This window comes from Elephas maximus, chromosome 10 (assembly GCF_024166365.1).
Source record: "Elephas maximus indicus isolate mEleMax1 chromosome 10, mEleMax1 primary haplotype, whole genome shotgun sequence".
NCBI classification, from domain to species: Eukaryota; Metazoa; Chordata; class Mammalia; order Proboscidea; family Elephantidae; genus Elephas; species Elephas maximus.
The window spans coordinates 8140178-8161355 of record NC_064828.1 but is presented as its reverse complement, the minus strand read 5'-3'; the positions used below and the strand labels follow the sequence as shown (position 1 = coordinate 8161355).

The window sequence follows — 21178 nt, the reverse complement described above, 5'->3', positions numbered from 1 at the left end:
AGGAGCCTATGAGATAGTAATGACAATTATTTCCATTTTACAGTTGAAGAAACTGAAGCTTGAAGAGGTTAAGTCAACTTAAACAAGGTCCCAAAGCCAATAAATAAATGACATGAGCAAGTTTGGACTCAGATTTTTATAACCTCAGGGTCCAAGTTTTTACCAACATTTTGCCCTGCCTCCTGGCTTGCACTTCTTCAACATAGCTGGTTTCATGATTTAAATGCGCCCTGGAATCCTGAGATAATTCCTTAAATAAGGTGAAAACCAAGTAGTCTGAGGAGTCTACATGCAAATAAATCTCCTTCCTGGTACATTTCTCTCAGGTATTTCCAGATTCCTCCCTCCTCCTCTGAGCCTTACTTTGATATAAAAAAAAAAAAAAAAAAAAATTTATACATAGCATTAAATACTTCCATTTTTAAGTCCTATGGCAAGTCAGAAAGTAATTTTTTTTTTTTTAAATCTTTGGGCAGGAACAGGAAACAATTAGTGGTGAGACTATTTTTGGAGGATTAGATTGTGGGGGTGGGGGTAGAGTTTGGGGAGAAATTGCTTTCTGTGTGTCAGATGAATGAGTTATAGGAAATGATAGCTCAGCCAGCAGCATGGTGCTTGGCAATGAGTCAGCAGTGATTCTGTCCTTAGCCTCGATGCTGGGTCACAGCTGTGAGAGACACTCCTCTTGGTGAGGGACCCTTCAACTGCTGCTGTCTAGGGCATTGAGGCTCTGCCTACATGATGAGAAACACTTAGTTACCCATCTTAGTGTAGAAAGATTCACAGGACTATCTTCTTGCTTTCATGCAGATAGTTCTAAGTTTCTTTAGGATTGGTTAGTGTTTCTGATTTTTTCCTGATACCCAGCAGAAAGAACCAGTGACTTTCATGAAGAAGACGAGGTTGGGGTTGGTGTCGTAGCCGAATGTAGTTCCTATGGCAACATTTCATATTTTTATAATGCTTCGACTTTCTGGGGTCTTTATAAATGGTAATACACTGTAGAAAAGTAAATGGGAGGACACTGCTTCAGGGGAAGTGGTAGACTGGAAGAGGTCACCTTGTCACGACAGTTAAACATCTTCATGTGGCAAAACACTAGAACCAAATCATTATGGTTGTTGGCTTAGGATGGCAGGGTTAATAGTGATTTTTTCACTTTATTTTCCAGATTTGGTAAATTGGCTCAAGTGTTAAAATTTATTCTAAAAATAGACCCCTAGGGTTTTAAAATAACTATCCATTTGTCCAAAAAAAAAAAAAAAATTTGCCACTTAGCCTTAATATTTTAGGACATCTTATACCCAGCTCCTACTGAGACTCCGAAGGTCAAACTGGTCAGACGCAGGCTTCTTCACTAGGAAGTAGATTGAGGAAGACTAACTTTGTTCAGAGTCAGCCATGTGCTAGGCATTCAGTTCTTCTTCACCCTCTGGGGAAGGCGGTGTTATTTATATTTTGTAGATCAAAACACTAAAGCTAGACAGCTTAGGGAACCTGTCGCCACAGGTTAATCAGCTCTAAAGTGCTGGAGCTCAATCCCAGCCCAAGTTAGACTGACACCAGAGTCTACATTCTCAGGCTGAGTAACAAAATGATGCTGCCCCAGGTCCCAGTCCATCACGTTTTTGTAGGGCATTCTATATTGACTTAATCAACTGTTAAGACAATTTGTATTAAAATATTATCCTCTCCTTGCAAAACTAGGATTCTAAATCTCATATGTTCTTGGCTTCTACTTTAGTTAGAGAAATAATTAGAGCATTGTATAACATGCATGTGCGTGCATGTGAGTGGACTGAAAAGGCACAGTGAGTACCTGGTTCAGTGGGTGGACTCCTTCCAAATTTGAAGTGATTCTCATGATCTCCCATAAAGCTCTTAGGATTATGAGACTGGCAATAAAGCTAAACATTTTACTATTCAGTACCATAGCTAGAAGTAACATCTGGGTTGGGGAAGGGGTAGTATTTGTTGCAAAGTAGAGTCCCCACAGCTTCACAAAGATATCCATCTCATTGGCCCACCTGGGCACTAATTTATTATTTTAATTAATTTTTAACATTTAAAGTTCTTTAAAAAATTTTACCCTCATTGTACAATTGTAAGTGTATAATTACAGCCATTTTTTATGTTTTATATAGGGCTGCTATGAGTCAGAATCGACTCGATGACAGGGGGTTTTTTTGTGTAAAAATACTTTGTATACTTAAATGCACAATCTGATAAAAATTTAACCTATGTACACAATCATGAAACTATCACCTCAATAAAGGTAATGAACATATTCGTTACCCTCCCCACAAAAAAAGTATTGTAGTGCTATATTTTTGAAGAAAACAAACAAACAAAAAAAGTCATTTAATTTCTTTATCTAACTTGACGATAAGAGCCTGGATGGTAACACACATGATGTGAGTCTGGACTCCAAGCTTACCCTAACTAGCTCCATGAAATTCAGTGAGTCCCTTTATTTCTCTGGTCCTTAGTTTTCTCATCTGATAAAGGAGGAGGTCGGACTAGATGATCCCTAAGGCCTCCTACAGCTCTGAAGTTCAATAAAGCTAAGAAGCTGGGCCTACTTTGGGTATTGGTTTGTGTCCAAATGATATTATGTGACAATTTAGACTTCCCCAGTGGCCTGGTGTCAGTTGGACTGCCTCTGCCCTGCGTTGCTGTGGTTGATTGGTTCCCATGAAATCACTTCATTTCTTTTATCTGTTTCATCTTGATTGAAGGTCATTCAAGCCCTTGCTCCCATGTTGATCTTCCTAAACTTGGGCTAAGGCTTGGATTACCCTAGTGACTCTGGCAATGGCTTAAGCAATAAACTGATGAGGGGGAAGGGGGCCATCAGCCGTCCAGATATTTAGCTTAAACATTTTATGGTGAAGGGGAGAGACGAGCAGTATTGAGTGTTTTTCAGGATGGGGGGATGGGAAGAAGATTAGACTTTAATTAATATTCAAATACCAACTTTGCCTATCTTCTTGCTGAGTCAGCAGCCAGCATTTCTGTTTTGGTTCTGGTGATTTTGCTACGATGACATACGTAGTTACCTCAAAGACGCTTGCAAATTTGCCTAAAAATGCAATATGCTCACCAGATGCTCTCATCAGGCCTGGGACGCCGCCATCCTGTGCCTGTGTTTTCAGACATACCTCATCTACCACTGCCAGTGTTCCTGGTGGGAGGGGGTGCTGGAGGGAGCTGGTGGTGAAAGTTGAGCTGATTATAAATGAGAACAGAGCTTTATCACAGCATACAAATCTTTCCCAGCGGGTTCTGTTTTCCAGGTAGCTCCCTGGGATTTCCGAGGAGGGGCTGCTCTGAGCTCATCTTGGCCCACCATGAAGTCCCTCCTTTGTGCCTACATGCTCCTGCTTATGACTTCCCAGCTGAGGGCAGTCAGCTTTCCTGAAGATGACGAGCCCCTTAACACCGTTGACTACCACTGTAAGTAATCTAAAGGACAGGCCCTTTTCTAAGATGGAAGCTTATTTGGTTTTGATTTCTAAGCATATTCCTTTGGGGAGAGAGAGATTTGTGTGTATGTCTTAAAATCATATCAATTCACCCATAATCAGTTCCTAGTGTTTGGAGAAAATGGGACAGTTTCACTTGGGAGCTTTTCTAAAGCAATCCATATATAGGATATGTATCTCCAGTAAAAAGACAGAAGACCATTTGCTGACATTCACGACATTCACCGTCTTTTATTCATCTATATTCAAGACCTTAAGAGAGGAATTTTGTTAAAGCCCTTCTACAACTAGTATATACAGCTAATCAATGCTGTATATCGATTCTTCAGCTCCGTAATCCTGACTGATGGTTTAGCCCATTTTTACTTGCAGATTCAAGGCAATATCCAGTTTTTAGAGGACGCCCTTCAGGCAATGAATCGCAGCACAGGCTGGACTTTCAGCTGATGTTGAAAATTCGAGACACACTTTATATTGCTGGCAGGTAATTTTCCTCTCGTTGGTTTATTAGATTAAAATTCTTTTCTCTTGTGGGGCTTGCATTAATGTGCCTAGTTCATGAAAAACTAATATGTGATTGTGCGCAAAAATTGCAAGTGACCAAAAATATTCACGGAGAAGAGTCAGTGTTGTGTGCCAGGGACAAAATACAGAGCTGAAGCCATCAGCGCTGCTCTTTTATTACTGCCATCAAGAAATCATACACCATTCTTAAAGCAGCAGGGGAAAAAAATCTTTCTTTATTCTTTTTTAAGTTAGAATTATTCAAGCAAATATTGGAAGTGTGTCTGGGCTAATACCAAGCAGCAGTTTGACCTATGCCTGGAGAGAAGCGCTCTCTCTGCTCCCCGACGGTAGTGATATAGAAAAGCATCTCACTAATGAAAAAGGACCCTTTGTTGACTTTGTTTGAGACAGAGAAAATCCACATCTCCAAAACACAATAAAGGCAGATCTGTAAAAATAAAATAAGAAGCGGCTTAACATTTTTATGGAGTCACATGACATGATTTATTGCCTTGTTTCCAACAGGGACCAAGTTTATACAGTGAACTTAAATGAAATCCCCAAAACAGAAGTAATACCAAGCAAGGTGAGCAGCTGTAGCTTTCAGATTTATTTGTAGTCCCCTAGAACTTGAATAATGTCCCCCTCCCCTCCAGACTTATTCACAGTTAAAAATTGAGCTTTGCTTTTTCCCTGATTAATATAGAAACTGACATGGCGGTCAAGACAACAGGATCGCGAGAACTGTGCCATGAAAGGCAAACACAGAGTGAGTTGAATAACGAATGCCTGCTACACTTTGTCTTTTTCTGAGCTCGATCCCACAAACCTATATGGAATGTCTAATATAAATATAATTATTACTTTCTTTAGGATGAATGCCACAACTTTATTAAAGTATTTGTTCCAAGAAACGATGAGATGGTGTTCGTTTGTGGTACCAATGCGTTTAATCCCATGTGTAGATACTACAGGGTAAGTATACTTTATATTATGTCTTTTTTTTTTTTTCTGGTCAACTTTTCTTCCTTTGCTATATGCTATACACAATTAGAGTTTAATCCTTTCTGCTATAACCCAGTAATTTGTTTTATCTCTAATAAAGACAGAATTCTACAAATAGAATTTCAGTAAAAATAAAGCAATATTGCCTTCATGCAGGCAGTTTGAACAGATATGACACCAGCTATTCGTTTTTCTTTTATAGTTGAATACCTTAGAGTATGATGGGGAAGAAATCAGTGGCCTGGCAAGATGCCCATTTGATGCCAGACAAACCAACGTTGCCCTCTTTGCCGGTAAGATCCTTAAGTGTAATGAACTTAAATGATTAATGACATCGAAGGAGCGAATGGAATTTAAAGCTGATGACTTGGATAACCAACCCAAAACCAAACCCACTGCCGTCAAGTCGATTCCGACTCATAGTGACCCTAGAGGACAGAGTAGAACTGCCCCATAGAGTTTCCAAGGAGCTCCTGGTGGATTTGAACTGCCAGCCTTTTGGTTAGCAGCCGTAGCTCTTAACCACTACGCCACCAGGGTTTCCAGATAGCCACCTTAATGTAGATTTTCAAAGACTAAAATCTATGAACAAATTTCCAGAAAAGAAGAAGTAAAAATGAGGATTATTTCAGTGCATATTATAAGCATTCTGACACTTGGTCTGTTGTTAACTAGGCCAGTGACCCTGAGAAAATTGCTTAACTTTTTGATGCTTACAGTCTTCACCTGTAAAATTAGGTAATAATAGCATGGGCCGACCCCAGTAGGTTAGTTGCGAACACCGGGTGTGACTTTATTTGTATGCATAGTAATGATGCAGGTAACAGCACTCCAGAGGTCATAACGTGGATCACAGGATGATTATGGTTATTTTACCAAGATTATAACTTTGGTTTTAGATGGGAAGCTGTATTCTGCCACAGTCGCTGACTTCCTGGCTAGTGATGCTGTTATTTATCGAAGCATGGGCGATGGATCTGCCCTTCGCACAATCAAATATGATTCCAAATGGATAAAAGGTAGCTATGAAGAGCAGTGGTGTGGGAGAGCCCAGGAGAGCGACCAGGGCACCAGAGATGTCAGGCGTGCCTTTATATTGTTTATTTAGGGCAAGTTTTTTTAGAAGCTGCTGTGTCGTATCCCACCGAGCAGGAGCACTGATGGGGGGTGAATAGGCTAATATTCACATCAGAGAGCCTGTTCATCCAGGATTTATCATGGGTGACCTCAAAAAAATCTCACTCTGTCTGCCAATTTGCCTAGCTCTAAATACTTGCTCCCTCCCCTCTACCTAGCTCAGAAAGTTAACAGTGAGAATCGATTAGTCCATATCTGCCTAGTCGTTTTGTTCTTTGGAATCTTAAACGCAACGATTTTTTTATTCTCAGCGAGAGAGGTTTTCCTCCCTAGTTAAACAGGTTAATGAATAAATCTGTTGAAACCAAGACTTCTGCTGCAGTTCGGTTTCCTGTAGGCCTTTTTATGGTCCATTAGTTAACATTAAAGACTATGAGTTCCCTGAAGCTTGAACACACCCATGTTAGGACCCGTCAAGATCACTGGCACATCAGAGTCGTCAGTAGCGGATGTAACTACGCGACATCTGTCAGTCATGGCTAGCAGTCAGGGTCTTATGCTAACTGAATTATCCTTTAGGAATCAGTTGTTTTCCATTTTTCTTTCAGAGCCACACTTTCTTCATGCCATAGAGTATGGAACCTATGTCTATTTCTTCTTTCGAGAAATTGCTGTAGAACATAACAATTTAGGCAAGGCAAGTACATGTGCTGGACCTGTATTGCGTGATTCTGCGTGGAATTGAGACCACTCTGGTAAAGTTATGGCTGTTGCCTTGGCGTATCCTCCAGTAGTCAGTTCAGTGCGTGTAGAGCCAAGTGCAGAGAGGTGGGGAGCTCATCAAGACGGTACCCGTAGACCGGTTACTGTTGAGTCAACTGGGACTCCGTGTGTGTCAGAGTAGAACTGTGCTTCGTAGAGTTTTCAGTGGCTGTGATCTTTTGGAATTACATTGCCAGGCCTTTCTTCCAACATACCTCTGGGTGGACTCGAAACCCTAACCTTTTGGTTAGCAGCCGAGGGTGTTAACAGTTTGCACCACTCAGGGACTTGACCATGAGGATAACTGCTGGAAAAGACCCAGACGATGGTCAGAGTGAGAACAGCACCTTGGGTCTTGGGAAGGATTCATTTTTCTGTCACTCTAGGCACCCTTGAGCTATGGGTGCTTCTTTAAGTCTTCAGAAGTCCATTGGTACTTTATTCTCTTGCAGTGTCAAAAGGCAGGATGTGAAGTAGGGGCCCCTGCTCAGTTTTGATTGTTTAAGTAAAAGCCCATGTGATTTTAAAGTAGTGCCACCCCTTCTGTGCCAGTTTCCGGGACGGCACATTTCATTTACAGTAGGAGCCGCAGCCAAGCTGGAGACAAAGTGTAGGAATGGCTTCCCTTCAGCAAGGCAGTGAGATAGCTTACTTCTTGTGGAGCTTGTTTGGCAGTGCAGGAGAACGGCACTTTTTTCTCACAGGTAAATCTCGTTTGCATTCTTACTGTGCAGACCCCTAGAGAGAAGGCTGCTAGATTCTGTGAACTAGATGTATCTTTGGCACTGTATGTCCCTCAAATAGTGGCTTTTTGTTTCCATTCCACCTCTATGCTCATATACCTGTTGCTTTGCTTTTGTCACTTGGGCAGGCTGTATATTCCCGTGTGGCCCGTATATGTAAAAATGACATGGGTGGCTCCCAGAGGGTCCTGGAGAAGCACTGGACTTCCTTTCTAAAGGCTCGGCTCAACTGTTCTGTCCCCGGAGATTCGTTTTTCTACTTTGATGTTCTGCAGTCTATAACAGACATAATACAGATCAATGGTGTCCCCACTGTGGTTGGCGTGTTCACCACACAACTCAACAGGTGAGAACAGATGTCTTGCACTTCAAAGACGTTCTGTGCTTGCTTGTTGGAACCAAGAGTGGGTCCATCATCAAGTTGTCTTCCTGATGGTCGTCTCCTTTTCCAGCATCCCTGGCTCTGCGGTATGTGCATTCAGCATGGATGACATTGAAAAAGTATTCAAAGGACGGTTTAAAGAGCAGAAAACTCCAGATTCTGTTTGGACAGCGGTCCCTGAAGACAAAGTACCAAAGCCAAGGTAAAGGAAAAGGATGGAAAAGGTCTTGGCTGTAACAGAGCCCTCTCATCTTCAGTGGTTAACAGCTCAGCTGCTTACCAAAGGGTAGCAGTTCGAATCCACCAGCCACTCCTTGGAAACCTTATGGGGCAGTTCTACTCTGTCCTCTAGGGTCGCCATGAGTTGGAATCAACTCGATGGCAACAGGTTTCTGATCACTGGAGGCCTCCATCGTAAGAAAGTGGCTGAGCCAACCTCCTGCACTGGGAAAGGTCCCTCTGCAGCACGTTAGTAAGCACAACTCCGCGACCTGCAGCCCCTGAGTGTGAATGTGGAGGGCCCCTTGAATTCAGGGAGGTAGCGTCCCTCCTGTGGTTTTGTTCACTTCCTTTCTCTCTTGACCTCTTCTTTCAGAATGTCCACTTATTCTTTAGATACAATTTTGTGGTAAAAAAAGAAACACTTTTCCTTTTAGGCCTGGCTGTTGTGCAAAGCATGGCCTTGCTGAAGCTTATAAAACCTCCATCGATTTCCCTGATGAAACCCTGTCGTTCATCAAGTCCCACCCCCTGATGGACTCTGCCGTTCCCCCCATTGCTGACGAGCCCTGGTTCACAAAGACTCGGGTCAGGTGAGCTGGTGCAGGGAGCCGTGGCCCACACCGTTCAGCATGTTCTCCCGGTTGGCCTCTGGCTCTGACCTGCCCCGTGTCTTCTCGTAGGTACAGACTGACAGCCATCGCCATCGACCACTCTGCCGGACCCTACCAGAACTACACAGTCATCTTCGTTGGCTCTGAAGCTGGCATGGTACTTAAAGTTTTGGCGAAGACCAGTCCTTTCTCTTTGAATGACAGTGTATTACTGGAAGAAATTGAAGCTTACAACCACGCAAAGTAGGTATATTTTACGAGCATGCTCTTCGGTGCTGCTCAAAAATTTCTGGTGTGTGTTTTATCTAGTCACTTCCTTTTGGCCCTTTAAATTAGCAGTGGTTTCGCATATTAGTGTGTGTGTTTTCTCACTGAAGTAAACCCTGGCTTTGTTGTTTTCCTGAGCCCATAGGGCAAGGAGGGTGAACAATTGATGAGTCTAAAAATAATTCAGCCCTTGTTTTCACCTGTGGAAAATGAGAACATTTTAGCAGCACTCTCTTACCTTGCAGAGATATTTTCAGATGCTACATTGCAGGAGACAGTTGGCTGTAAGTGTGCACACAGGCACATGCACACACACACACAGAAAGCAACTCTAGTTAAGCATTTCCTTCCAAACAGCTATGAAAGATTACTAGGCCCGTTACAACAAACAAGAAATAGGCGAGATAATGAAGCAAAGGAGAGATTCGGAAACATCCAGCCTGGGAAGGTTTGAACGCATTGAAATATCATCCTTTTTCCTGATGGTCTAACACGGCCGTCACAAGTGCATTTCCCTTAGATCATCAGAACAGGAAAGTGAGCTTAAAAACCCCTGTGTCAGCCTGAAATGTAACCAACTGTGCAGAGAAGTAGGAGCTAAATCACATGACTCTTACCTCCCAAACTATGTTCTTGTCTGGTTTCCTACCAAGAATGTTCCTGAAGACCTTCCCAGCTCTCAGTAATTGCGGAACCAAACCAAACCAAACTCGTTTTATGTAGTTCATATAACTTTTGGCTGACTAAACTGATAGCTTGAAAATGTATCCCATGAAATAGGTGCAATGCTGACAGTGAGGAGGACAGAAAAGTCATCTCATTGCAACTAGATAAAGATCACCATGCTTTATATGTGGCATTCTCTAGCTGTGTGATTCGGATCCCCCTCAGTCGCTGTGAACGCTATGGATCATGTAAAAAGTAAGCTGATGTTTCTTCACCTACCCTGAATCTTACAGCATCCTGACCTCTGATGATGGGAAAACCCAGGTTACATTCTGCTTGGCTTTATACAGGTCTTGTATTGCATCTCGTGACCCATATTGCGGCTGGTTAAGCCAGGGAGCCTGTGGTAGAGTGACCCCGGGGATGCTGTAAGTATCCTTCGTCACCTTAGCTGGGATGAACTATGTCCTCAAAGGTCATACAGCTAGAAATTTTAGAAAAGTTCCAATAACAATGCACTTATTTTTTGCCCCCGTGGAGGAAAAAACAAACCTGGAGATGTGAAAATGGACATGGGATTGTAGACAGAACAATACCTAAGGGAAATGGATGGAAGAAAAAACAATTCTCTTCTCCTGTCTTAAATATTCCAATTACCAAACTTTTCACAGAAAGATTCATTTTAGCATGTTATGTTGAAATGTCATTTTGTTCTCTCTCTGCCCATTCTTGCTAATCAGTCTGTGTTCTTGGTTCTGCTTTGGTTGTCGCTTGTGTTCCTATGAAGGCTGTTAACCGAAGACTTGTTTGCTTTCCATAACCACAGCGTTGGAGGATATGAACAAGACACCGAATATGGCAACACGGCCCACCTGGGGGACTGCCATGGTAAGATGGAATCCTTCATTCCCGCCTGGCACCTCTTTTTGACCACATTTGCACGTGAACATTATTTTACAATCAGCCTTTTTAATGACTTGGGGCACATACCACTTAGCATTTAACTTAAACTTCGCAAAAGCTGAGCCGTTTGGTCATAGGGATGTGTAAGAAGAAACTTACTTTTTTTTTTTCCTTCACCACTTACAATTTGGTAGGAAATATAGAGAACAGTAGTCTAACCAGTAGGCTAATCTCATTAGTTTATAGTCTTTCCTTTTGATTTTTTTAGTTATTTGGAATTTATAAATTTTTTGCTTTCTTTTGGTTACTTTTTACTGATTACTTGTTCCTTTAATTCTTTTAGAAATTTTGCCTACTTCAGCTACACCAGATTACAAAATATTTGGAGGTCCAACATCTGGTTAGTTTTTTTTAATTTTTTTGAATTAACAACTTTTCTTTCCTTCAGTTTGGCATTTTCAGCACCTCTCCCCTCCTTTTGCGCAGTTTGGCAGCCCTTCATTTTTCTGCTTTGACCCATAATCCCACTGATGGCACCAAAAGACTTTTTCTTCCTCAGCACCTCACCCGTCTATAGCATGTTAACAGTTCATCATTGACCAAGACACATTCTTTAAGGAACATCAAACGGGTTGACATAGACCGCATCCCAGCTGCACGTACATCTACCCCAGCTTTTTTCTTTCTCACCCTGCATCGTGAATGCTCTCTCTGGCCATCTGTATTTAATGGATGGCAGGATTTCATTATTTCCCCCTTCTCTCCTCACCTTTCCTAAGATCTAGCAAACAAATACGCATTTCCCAAAAATGTGTATTTATAAGTTTTAGCACTTTTTTTTGAAAATGGTTCGTGGTGATCATGAGAATTGTCGTATGCCATGGTCTCAGTGGCGTGAAAATGGTTTCTGTGGAAAAGAAGCTGGTTTCTGATGTTCTGAGACGTTCAGTGGGCTCTCCACGCCCCTATGTCTGTACCTGTCGTGGATCCTTCATCTGTGACCATTGCACCGGTGCGAATCGGGATCACTGAGGTTTTAGCCGAAAAGCGTATGGTTACATTTTGAGAGAAAATCTACTTGGCTGAAATTTGTAATAGATACACTAAAAAGTAAAACTGCTCCAGTCCTATTGCAACTTCTAAAACTGACCAGCAGCTTCATTGCAGGAGTTGGGGGAGGGAATGCCATATCTTATGTGTCAAAACATCCTTATTCAGCTTGTAAATGCCATTTATTTTGCATGGGTTGCCGCTCTTTGGAAAAAAGTCCCCAGGCATTTTGGAAGGCACAGGCAAGGCTCATCCCTGCTTCAGGGCTTTACTGTGGATGGTAGGCCCTCAGTGGAGAGGAATGTCTATAAATAAGTGGGAGGCATGCAGTAAATGAAGCAGGACAAACTTTTAGGCTTGTCAGGTCCAAATTCAAGTTCTTACAGGGACTTAAAGGGGTATTTTCTGATGAATTACATTGCAGTTCCCCCAGTGAAGGATACACACTTCTTAATCATCTATGAAACGCTTCTAAAAATATACACAAAAAGAAATAAAATAATGGTGTCTCCTTTATCACAGGAGGATGAGAAAACATCAGTTATTCAGGGTTGGGATTTGTATTTCTTTTCCATGAGTGTCCTTAATAACCACAGGGGATTCAGTAGGAATGTTTTGAGTTTTTGTTTTGTTTTAATTTCAAATCTGCTTAATATGTTTTTATCTTGATTTTTAGTTTTTGTTCTTCCTTTGGAAGAAAGGGATTTGGTGTAGTCTCCTCAGATGTGTTTTTATAAAATCCTAGAACAGGCTTTAAAGTAAGATTTACTTAAACTTTACTAAAAAATGCAACCGACCACTCCGAAAGCTCTGCCAACACACTGTGTTAATAAAAATCTGTTTGCCACCACAGACATGGAGGTATCTTCGTCTTCTGTTACCACAATGGCAAGTATCCCAGAAATTACACCTAAAGTGATTGATTCCTGGAAACCTAAACTGACGAGCTCCCGGAAATTTGTAGTTCAAGATGACCCCAATACTTCTGACTTTACTGATCCTTTCTCAGGTATCCCAAAGGGTAAGGCCTCACCAGGGGACTTATCTCTAACTGAGTGGAAACCTGATTCGCTGAGGAGCCTTAGGGCTCTTCGGAGGTAAACCTAATTGGAGTTGCTGATGGTGTTACGTCCACTTCCACTGGCCGTGGTCACTTATGTTTTCTGTGGCTGTATCTGAGTGCATTCCTTAAAAGATGAAAGAGGTGGGAGGCTGTTACAGAAAGGCTTGGTGACACAGCCTCTCAGACAGTCTAATCTGTGTTGATTTCCGTCTGAAGAGGCCGAGAGGCTGTTGGATATCAGAGAATTTCAAGGGTCACTTCAGCAACATCAAAAACCAAAACTCATTAATTGCAGATACTGTGATGAATGCCTGATATCAGGTGTTTTGTGTAGGAGCCTTTCCCAGCCTTCTGTTTAGCTTCAATTCAGAATGAAATACGAAAAGGCCCTGTGAGGTGCTAAGTTGCTGGAATGCCACCAGCGGTAAAACATGGCAGAGTGTGTGTTCATAACCGTCATGCTCAGCAGTTAACAGAAGCTGTTATAAAATATCTGCCTGTTGAGTTAGCTTATTAGATATGTTACTCCAGAAAAAAAAAAAAATCTATTCTTTGTTGCTTACTAAACTGTGGTATCAGGTTTCCAATCAGTTTTTATGGCAGTACATTGTCATTTATGATTTGCATCTGTTGATTTTGGTTTCGTATGTTTTTGTTATAAACAATTTTATAATCCTTTTTCTTTCTGCTTTGTTTTCTTTAGTAATCATTTATTTCTACATTTCTTTCTCTGTCTTTTCATCATGCCACTGAAATCCTCAACCCTGAACACTGGTAACAAACCACTAACGTTCACAGGCCTTCGTACTAACCTAAAGCAGCAGGACCGTCACAGTCCCTGACTTCCCTTGCTCTGAGATGGCTGTGCTTATTGCATGTAACAGACTTGGATACCTCGTAAACTAACATTTCTCTGATAGACCGTTAGATGTCTGTGGTTGCATTAAAAACTCCAGTAATTTCAAACTAATTCACTATTCTTTTTCTAGGTCTGAGTTAAATATTTCTCAAATATCTCAAGATAATTGAATAATATGTTTTAACTAACACCTAGTGTATTTCCTTAGACTGTCTGGGTTTCTTACGTAGCAGGCAATTCAAGACTGCTCCACCTCAAGATGGAATTAAAAAAAAAAAAATGTCAAAGCAAATTTCAGTTTATAAGTCTATATTTGCAACTCACATTGGCCAAGCAGATGCTTTCAGTGTGTGAACAAATTATGCAGGGTTTTTTTTTTTTTTTTCAGTTCTGGTGAAGTTAGCAGGACTGTATTACTGTAATTATTTTAGCATAATATGTATTATTACCAATTCATACGTTTTCCTAATCCCAGTCCCCTTTAATACTGACTTTTGAATTAAGAGAAAATCATGAGGCAGGCCATTTCATGAGTTTAACACTAGTTGTTTAGAAAAGAGACACTTTCTAACTCTAATTTTTAGGTTGAATCAAATTTGCTAACATTATGTAAAAGCTAAGAGGTATTGGGAAAAAAGGGAAGACAAATGCAGATCACTGGGAGATTGGAGTTATCCTGGCATTTGCAGCAAACATCTCTCATAGGATTTCATTGTAATTAAAGCAAAAACGTGAAATTTGGTTGCTATGAGTTGAAATCAACTTGACGACAATGGGTTTGGTTTGTTTTGGTACTTGACCTTCCAAGCACGTAGACCATGTAAATGGAAGCCATATGCTGGTTAATCTTGTTTTAAGAAATCACCTCCCTCAGACTTTTTCCTTCTGTGTCTATTGCAGGTGTACGATGGGAAGTCCAGTCTGGGGAGTCCAACCAGATGGTCCACATGAATGTCCTCATCACCTGTGTCTTTGCTGCTTTTGTTTTGGGTGCATTCATTGCAGGTGTGGCAGTGTATTGTTATCGTGACATGTATGTTCGGAAATCCAGAAAGATCCATAAAGATGCAGAATCTGCCCAGTCGTGCACCGACTCCAGTGGAAGTTTTGCCAAACTGAATGGTCTCTTCGACAGTCCAGTTAAGGAATATCAACAGAATATCGATTCTCCCAAGCTGTACAGTAACCTGCTAACCAGTCGGAAAGAGCTGCCACCCAATGGAGACACTAAATCCATGGTGATGGACCATCGAGGCCAACCTCCAGAGCTGGCTGCCCTCCCCACACCTGAGTCTACACCTGTGATGCACCAGAAGACCCTGCAGGCCATGAAGAGCCACTCAGACAAGGCCCACGGCCATGGAGCTTCAAGAAAAGAAGCCTCCCAGTTTTTTCCTTCTAGTCCTCCGCCTCACTCCCCCTTAAGTCATGGGCACATCCCCAGTGCCATTGTTCTCCCTAATGCTACTCATGACTACAACACGTCTTTCTCAAACTCCAATGCTCACAAAGCTGAAAAGAAGCTTCAAAACATTGACCACCCTCTTACAAAGTCATCCAGCAAAAGGGATCACCGGCGTTCCGTAGATTCCAGAAATACCCTCAATGATCTCCTGAAGCATCTAAATGACCCAAATAGTAACCCCAAAGCCATCATGGGAGACATCCAAATGGCCCACCAGACCCTAATGCTGGATCCTGTGGGAACTATGTCTGAGGTCCCACCTAAGGTCCCTAACCGGGAGGCATCCCTGTACTCTCCGCCTTCAACTCTTCCCAGAAATAGCCCAACCAAGCGAGTGGACGTCCCCACCACTCCTGGAGTCCCAATGACTTCTCTGGAAAGACAAAGGGGCTATCACAAAAATTCCTCGCAGAGGCACTCTATATCGGCTATGCCTAAAAATGTAAACTCACCAAATGGTGTTTTGTTATCCAGACAGCCCAGTGTTAACCGTGGAGGATATATGCCCACCGCCACAGGGGCAAAGGTGGACTATATTCAGGGGACACCAGTGAGTGTTCACCTGCAGCCTTCCGTCTCCAGGCAGAGCAGTTACACCAGTAATGGCACCCTCCCTAGGACGGGACTAAAGAGGACACCGTCCTTAAAACCTGATGTGCCACCAAAGCCTTCATTTGTTCCTCAAACCACGTCAGTCAGACCACTGAACAAATACACTTACTAGGCCTCAAGTGTACTATTCCCATGTGGCTTTATCCTGTACATGTTGTTGAGAGGATAATGTTGTAAGGGTATCTTAAGACAAGAGACTCACTTGTATTTTAAGAGAGCCAAGTGGCCAAAGCAACTTTCTAACTTTGGCAACATCAGAACTTGCCACATGTAGCTACTGCAGCAAGGCTTCTGAGTACTTGCCCCAAAACAAAGGAAGGTGCTGGTCATTCCATTTCTTTTGTTTGAAGCTAAAGAGATGGGTAGCCCTGAGGGGCTGCCTCACCAGTATAAAGAGCTGATACAGTACTCAGAAGAATCTGTAAGCAAATACTTGAAAATGGGTTCAGTTTAGACTGCCATTCCGCGTGGTCTTCCCATTAAATGTGAACATTTTAATATGTATGCATTCACCTTGCCTCTTGCACAAATGTCAGAAAAAGATGGTTATGTCTCAAAGAAACACGAACTTGTAGATTACCAAGCAATTTGCTAAAAACTGTCTTTGACTCAAACTGTAGCATTTTTTTTCATGTGTGGCATTTTTTTTCATGCCACCCACAAACTGTTGAGAGTGCGTGTATGTGTGCGTGTGTGTGTGCGTGTGTGTTCTGTACGCACTAGGACTTGTGTAGATGTCCAGTGCATCCTTTGTGCTATGGAGTTGTTTACATTAAGCATGACTGAACAAAAGACAATAGCTTCTTCCCACAGCAGTCCACTGAGTTCAGCTTTGAGAACAAAAGAAAATTGAGGTTCATTTCATCATCAAAATGATAAACTTGACGTACATGGTACCAATGCCAGAATGTAAGATTTCTAAGTGATTTTGTGCTGCTATTCATTGAAACTTCTATTACAGTCTTGCCAGCTTAGGGAGATGTAGATGTTAAGAGGTATCCTTGATTTATCCACCAGTATTCCGTAGTAAAATTTACCTGTCCACTGTGAACCCAAGCCTGAGTCACTCTATTTAACCTCGGACACACTAATGTTTTATTTTGATTGTGTTCAGATTTTCCCACGTAGTCAAATTTCTCCTCCTTTTACTTCTCCTACCCCCAAAGTAAAACCAACAATAATAAAAGATAAACAAAATTGTAACTGGCATAACAAACAGTCCGCGAAACCTAGCAGTGGTGCGATCATGTTGTCAATGTTGTGTTGTGTGAGAACTTTCTCCCAAGTCATGCAGGTAATGACAGTATACTGTAAATATTCCATGTGAGTTTACCTGGATCTGTGCATTTTGTGCCTTATTCATGAGAATGATAGAAGTCCTAGAATATGTCAAGTGCTTTCAGGACAGCACATCATTACTGAATGCCAGTTGTAAATGTTTTCAACCAGCACCTGAAAAGACTTTTTAAAAAATCATAAAACACAATCTAGAACAACTAATTGTAATACAATCCACCCGAATAGCAGCATTACACCCTTTGCCGTGATGAACATTCCACTTCTCCTTTCCTAAGGATGAAACAGTGATAATGTGAAGTCAAATGAGGTTTCCCGGGTAGTGTGACACTTGCTGAAACCATGCAGAGTCATTTATACATAGTTCTGCAGAAACCACTTATGGCTGGTGGTGTGCAACCCGATGGCTGTTTCGCTTGATATGCTGCACACCACACAATTGTTTATTGAACCTAATCTAGAAAGTACCAAGGCAGAGGCATGCTCCTGGCTCACTCAGACAAATAAGTTCAGCTGATTTCTCCTGATAACGCTGATGATATGTATTACTCGGGGGGAGAACGGTTTGCAAAGACCAGAGCATTTTTATGCAGTATGTACAACACTGATATGGTTATTCTTTTCCTGTGAAAATACTGTTTTGTAAAGAACATGATTCCCTGAGATCTCTGGAAGCTCAAAAGCTAAAACTTTTGTTCTTGAAACCCTTCAACTAAAATATTACAGATTAATAATAAATTAAACCAGTCAACAGTAAACACTGCTCAATCCACCAACTACAGACATGTTTGAATTCACCTTACCAATATTAATCCCAGCGTGTGTACAATGGAACGGTAACTCTGTGTGAACCCGGATAACACTTTGTAACATTGTGCGCCTTGTAGTTTGTAATGTGAGTTCTATCAGTATTTATGTTGAAATTTCTAACATTAAATCTAGTCTCTATCCTGTTAATTTAATTTCTAAATGCTTTATCCATTTGTGCAAAGGTAAACGCAGATTGTATCTTTTTTAATGGTACGGCATAAAAAAGTCACCCTAAAGTGAAGTGGCTCTATACTGTTTATAGAGTACTTTAACATGTATAGATATCTTGTAAACTTGTACTGTGGATGTGTAAATAATATGTACTTTGGGTTTTTAACACCGCATGTAAAGTCAAAATAAAATATCCAAATCATTATATCCTGCCTCTTGACATGAAAAGGTTTATAACCTGTCATTTTTTTTTTTAATATTTTAAGTCAATCAATTCCAATGGGAGTTTATTTTAAAATCTACCAAAATATTCTTCAAAAATATTCTTTATCTGAAATATTTGCTACTTAATCATGGTTACACTACTTTCTTCTTTGAAAGCTGATACTGATGGACCAACCTATTGCCGTTGAGTCGACTCCTACTCATAACGCCCCTATAGGACAGAGTAGAACTGCCCCATAGGATTTCCAAGGCTATAAACCTTCATGGAAGCAGACTGCCACAATGGAGTGGCTAGTGGGTTCGAACTGCCTACCTTTCAGTTAGCAGCCAAGCGCTTAACCACTGGGCCACCAGGGTTCCTTATACTAATGGACAGAGCCCCCGGAAACCTGAGACTCTATTCAGAAAGCCAGATGAACTGTACTGCATCAACAGTCAAATGCTTCAGGCAAACTTACTCATGTTTCTCACTGTTCACATAACTAGTTCGACGTTTTTTAAACTCGTAATTTGTGTTCCCGTATGGATTTTTAGTGTAATTTTAGCCCACAGTTATAGCTAGCAAACAGGGTTCCTGTGAACATATCTTACTATTTGGTATATGGCATTTCTCAGTTCTGTTGTCTTAATTGGATAGAACATAATAGGGAATACCTTGCCCAAATATTGAAGTAAAAGGTAAAAATATGATTCCATCTGAGCTTCACCTGAATGTATTAGTCAGTGGCTGCTGTCATTGCCCCTTACAGATGTTGAAAGTGGCGAAACATTCCTGAGAGGTAACAGCAGGGTCTGTGGCGACTCCTGCCTTCTTGTCTGGCTGCTGCTCCCAGCCAAAGCCTGCCTATGCCTCCTATATGTAACATCTTCTCAAGGAGCCTCAGCAATACCTTTCCGGAAGAGCAGAAGGTGCTGTAGTCCTGTCTTGGACCCTGCTTTCTTTCATGGTGTTATCTAGAGGTCCTGCACTTTGATGTTAGTTCCATGGTTTCAGGGTCCTGTTTCATTCCTATCATAGCGTGCTCCAGTCTAGAGATATGAAGAACAGTTTGCGGGTTTCCTTTTGTGAGAGACAAAGATTGATTGAAGGACTACTGTCCATTTTCCCAGCTGCCGATGTGTAGCTGTGCATGCCACAAGGCAGTGGCACCAGCCACGGAGCCTGCCCTTGGCGTCCCATAGCCCCCACCGTGGCTGGAAGGCTGGGTAAGCTGGCACCCCCTTCCAGTGCTGGAGAAAAGGGGGAAGGTGTCTCCCGTCACCCTGATGGCCGGAAGTCGGTTTGTATCTCTCACAGCTCGGACACATGAATGAAGAAGAGACAACTGGAGGGAATGTATCTTCAGCCTTGTTTCTTCTTGGACTTATTTAGCATTTCAGTTGCATTTACATTGTCTAGTTCTATTGAGTTGGTGTTTATTTTACCTTACGGCCAATTTATCAGTTTTCCTAGGTTTAGGGCTTTGTTTTTTCTTCTCAAGAGTGCATCTTTCTCTTACCCGTTTTTGAAATTCTTGGCCCTCATAGACTATGAGCATCTTTGATAATTGAATGAATGCTATGGATTGAAAGCTGACTTTCATGTTCTCTTTCAGAGGGTTTATGGGCCCTAAGGTTTCATCTGTGAACCCGTAAGATAAGAGAGCCAGCCTTGAGTGTTCTCTCTGATGCTTGGATTCCATTGGAGAGAAGTAGAACCTGTCACAGGGAAGCCATCACACAACCATAGAGCAAGGGCACACATAAGATGAAGTAACCAGAGCACCTGTGCTGTGGCTCCAGCAATCCCATTGACTGCGCATTCAGGTTACTCTTGGTAATTGGATTTTTTAAGCCGGACGGAACACTTGAAATGCTGATACAGGCTGAGAAGAAAGGACAGATCCTTTACAAGGTAGTGAGTGATGGCTTCGGTGCTGGCCTGACACCAGGAGGACCTGGCTTCATGTTATCTGAGAGGGGCCAATTCTCTCCTCCCTAGCAGCTTCTCTCCTTCATCCGCCTTGTCAGAGGAGGGCAGAGAACAAGGTGGCCATAACGGCTGTGGGTCTGGGGTCTGAGGAGCAGGGTTCTAATCCAGACTCCACCACTTATCAAGTGACTTTGGGGCACTACTTCTCTCTCGGCCTTGGTTTTCTCATTTTTAAAAGAAGATGGTTCGCCATCCCTATTTCTGACAGTTCTATGGTCTATGTCAGCTCTGTATTTCCATTACCTATTTTGTGAATGCCATATTTAAATATAACTCTTTTAATAGCTCTGTTTGTGGGCTTTTTATGGGTGTGTAAGGCTTTTTTTTTAATTTTTTTTATTTTAAGGGCCTGTTCCCTGTTAGATGTGAGGTGTTTGTGAGATTAGCAATAAAATAAGGCATGATAAACACTGCACTTTAACCCATTTAACTTAGGACTATATTTGATGTTTATCCTTTTTTGCATGTATAACATGTAAAACATTTAAATCTCTTCCAATATTTCATTCCTTATCAAATAGATATGATACCATAAACAAGGAGGAAGTGAACCTATAATAAAATCAAATTTTAATTAACAGGGCAAGTGAGGTAATGTCCTGGGCACTCAGACCATGAATCAACTAGAATTCATATAACCAAATAACCCACTGTCATGAGTCAATCCCAACTCATTGTGACCCTATAGGACAGCATAGAACTGTCCCATAGGGTTTCCAAGGCTGCAAATCTTTACGGAAGCAGGCTGCCACATCTTTCTCCTTCAAGAATTCACATATAAAGGGGCCCCCGGCCACCACTTTAACTCAGTAATGAAGTCACCCCTGACTTCAGCCAAAGAGTAGACAGCCCCATAAAACAAAATGAGACTAAAGGGGCACACCAGCCCAGGGGCAAGGACTAGAAGGCAGGAGGAGACAGGAAAGCTGGTAATAGGGAACCCAAGGTCTAGAAGGAAGAGTGTTGACGTGTCGTGGGGTTGGTAACAATATCATAAAACAATATGCGTACTGTTGAATGAGAAA

At 41.7% G+C, this 21178-nt stretch overlaps 1 protein-coding gene across 13 annotated transcripts in view; it reads left to right on the top strand.

Annotated features, from left to right (window-relative positions):
- Positions 1–18162, top strand: part of SEMA6D (semaphorin 6D) — a 770868-nt gene extending 752706 nt beyond the window's left edge. For 8 of the 13 annotated variants that reach the window (XM_049899686.1, XM_049899685.1, XM_049899676.1 and 5 more), the window contains 18 exons: positions 3297–3456; positions 3858–3969; positions 4518–4578; positions 4699–4761; positions 4866–4967; positions 5200–5290; positions 5897–6016; positions 6683–6771; positions 7708–7925; positions 8032–8163; positions 8618–8773; positions 8864–9037; positions 9842–9982; positions 10078–10155; positions 10515–10615; positions 10974–11030; positions 12534–12701; positions 14503–18162. In XM_049899686.1, coding sequence (XP_049755643.1) covers positions 3351–3456; positions 3858–3969; positions 4518–4578; positions 4699–4761; positions 4866–4967; positions 5200–5290; positions 5897–6016; positions 6683–6771; positions 7708–7925; positions 8032–8163; positions 8618–8773; positions 8864–9037; positions 9842–9982; positions 10078–10155; positions 10515–10615; positions 10974–11030; positions 12534–12701; positions 14503–15791 — 3258 coding nt within the window. In that variant the 5' untranslated portion in view covers positions 3297–3350 and the 3' untranslated portion in view covers positions 15792–18162. Of the gene's footprint in view, positions 1–3279; positions 3457–3857; positions 3970–4517; positions 4579–4698; positions 4762–4865; positions 4968–5199; positions 5291–5896; positions 6017–6682; positions 6772–7707; positions 7926–8031; positions 8164–8617; positions 8774–8863; positions 9038–9841; positions 9983–10077; positions 10156–10514; positions 10616–10973; positions 11031–12533; positions 12702–14502 lie in introns of all 13 variants that reach the window. The other 5 variants (XM_049899678.1, XM_049899677.1, XM_049899687.1 and 2 more) reach the window with 5 other exon arrangements.
- The last annotated feature ends 3016 nt before the right edge of the window (positions 18163–21178 follow it).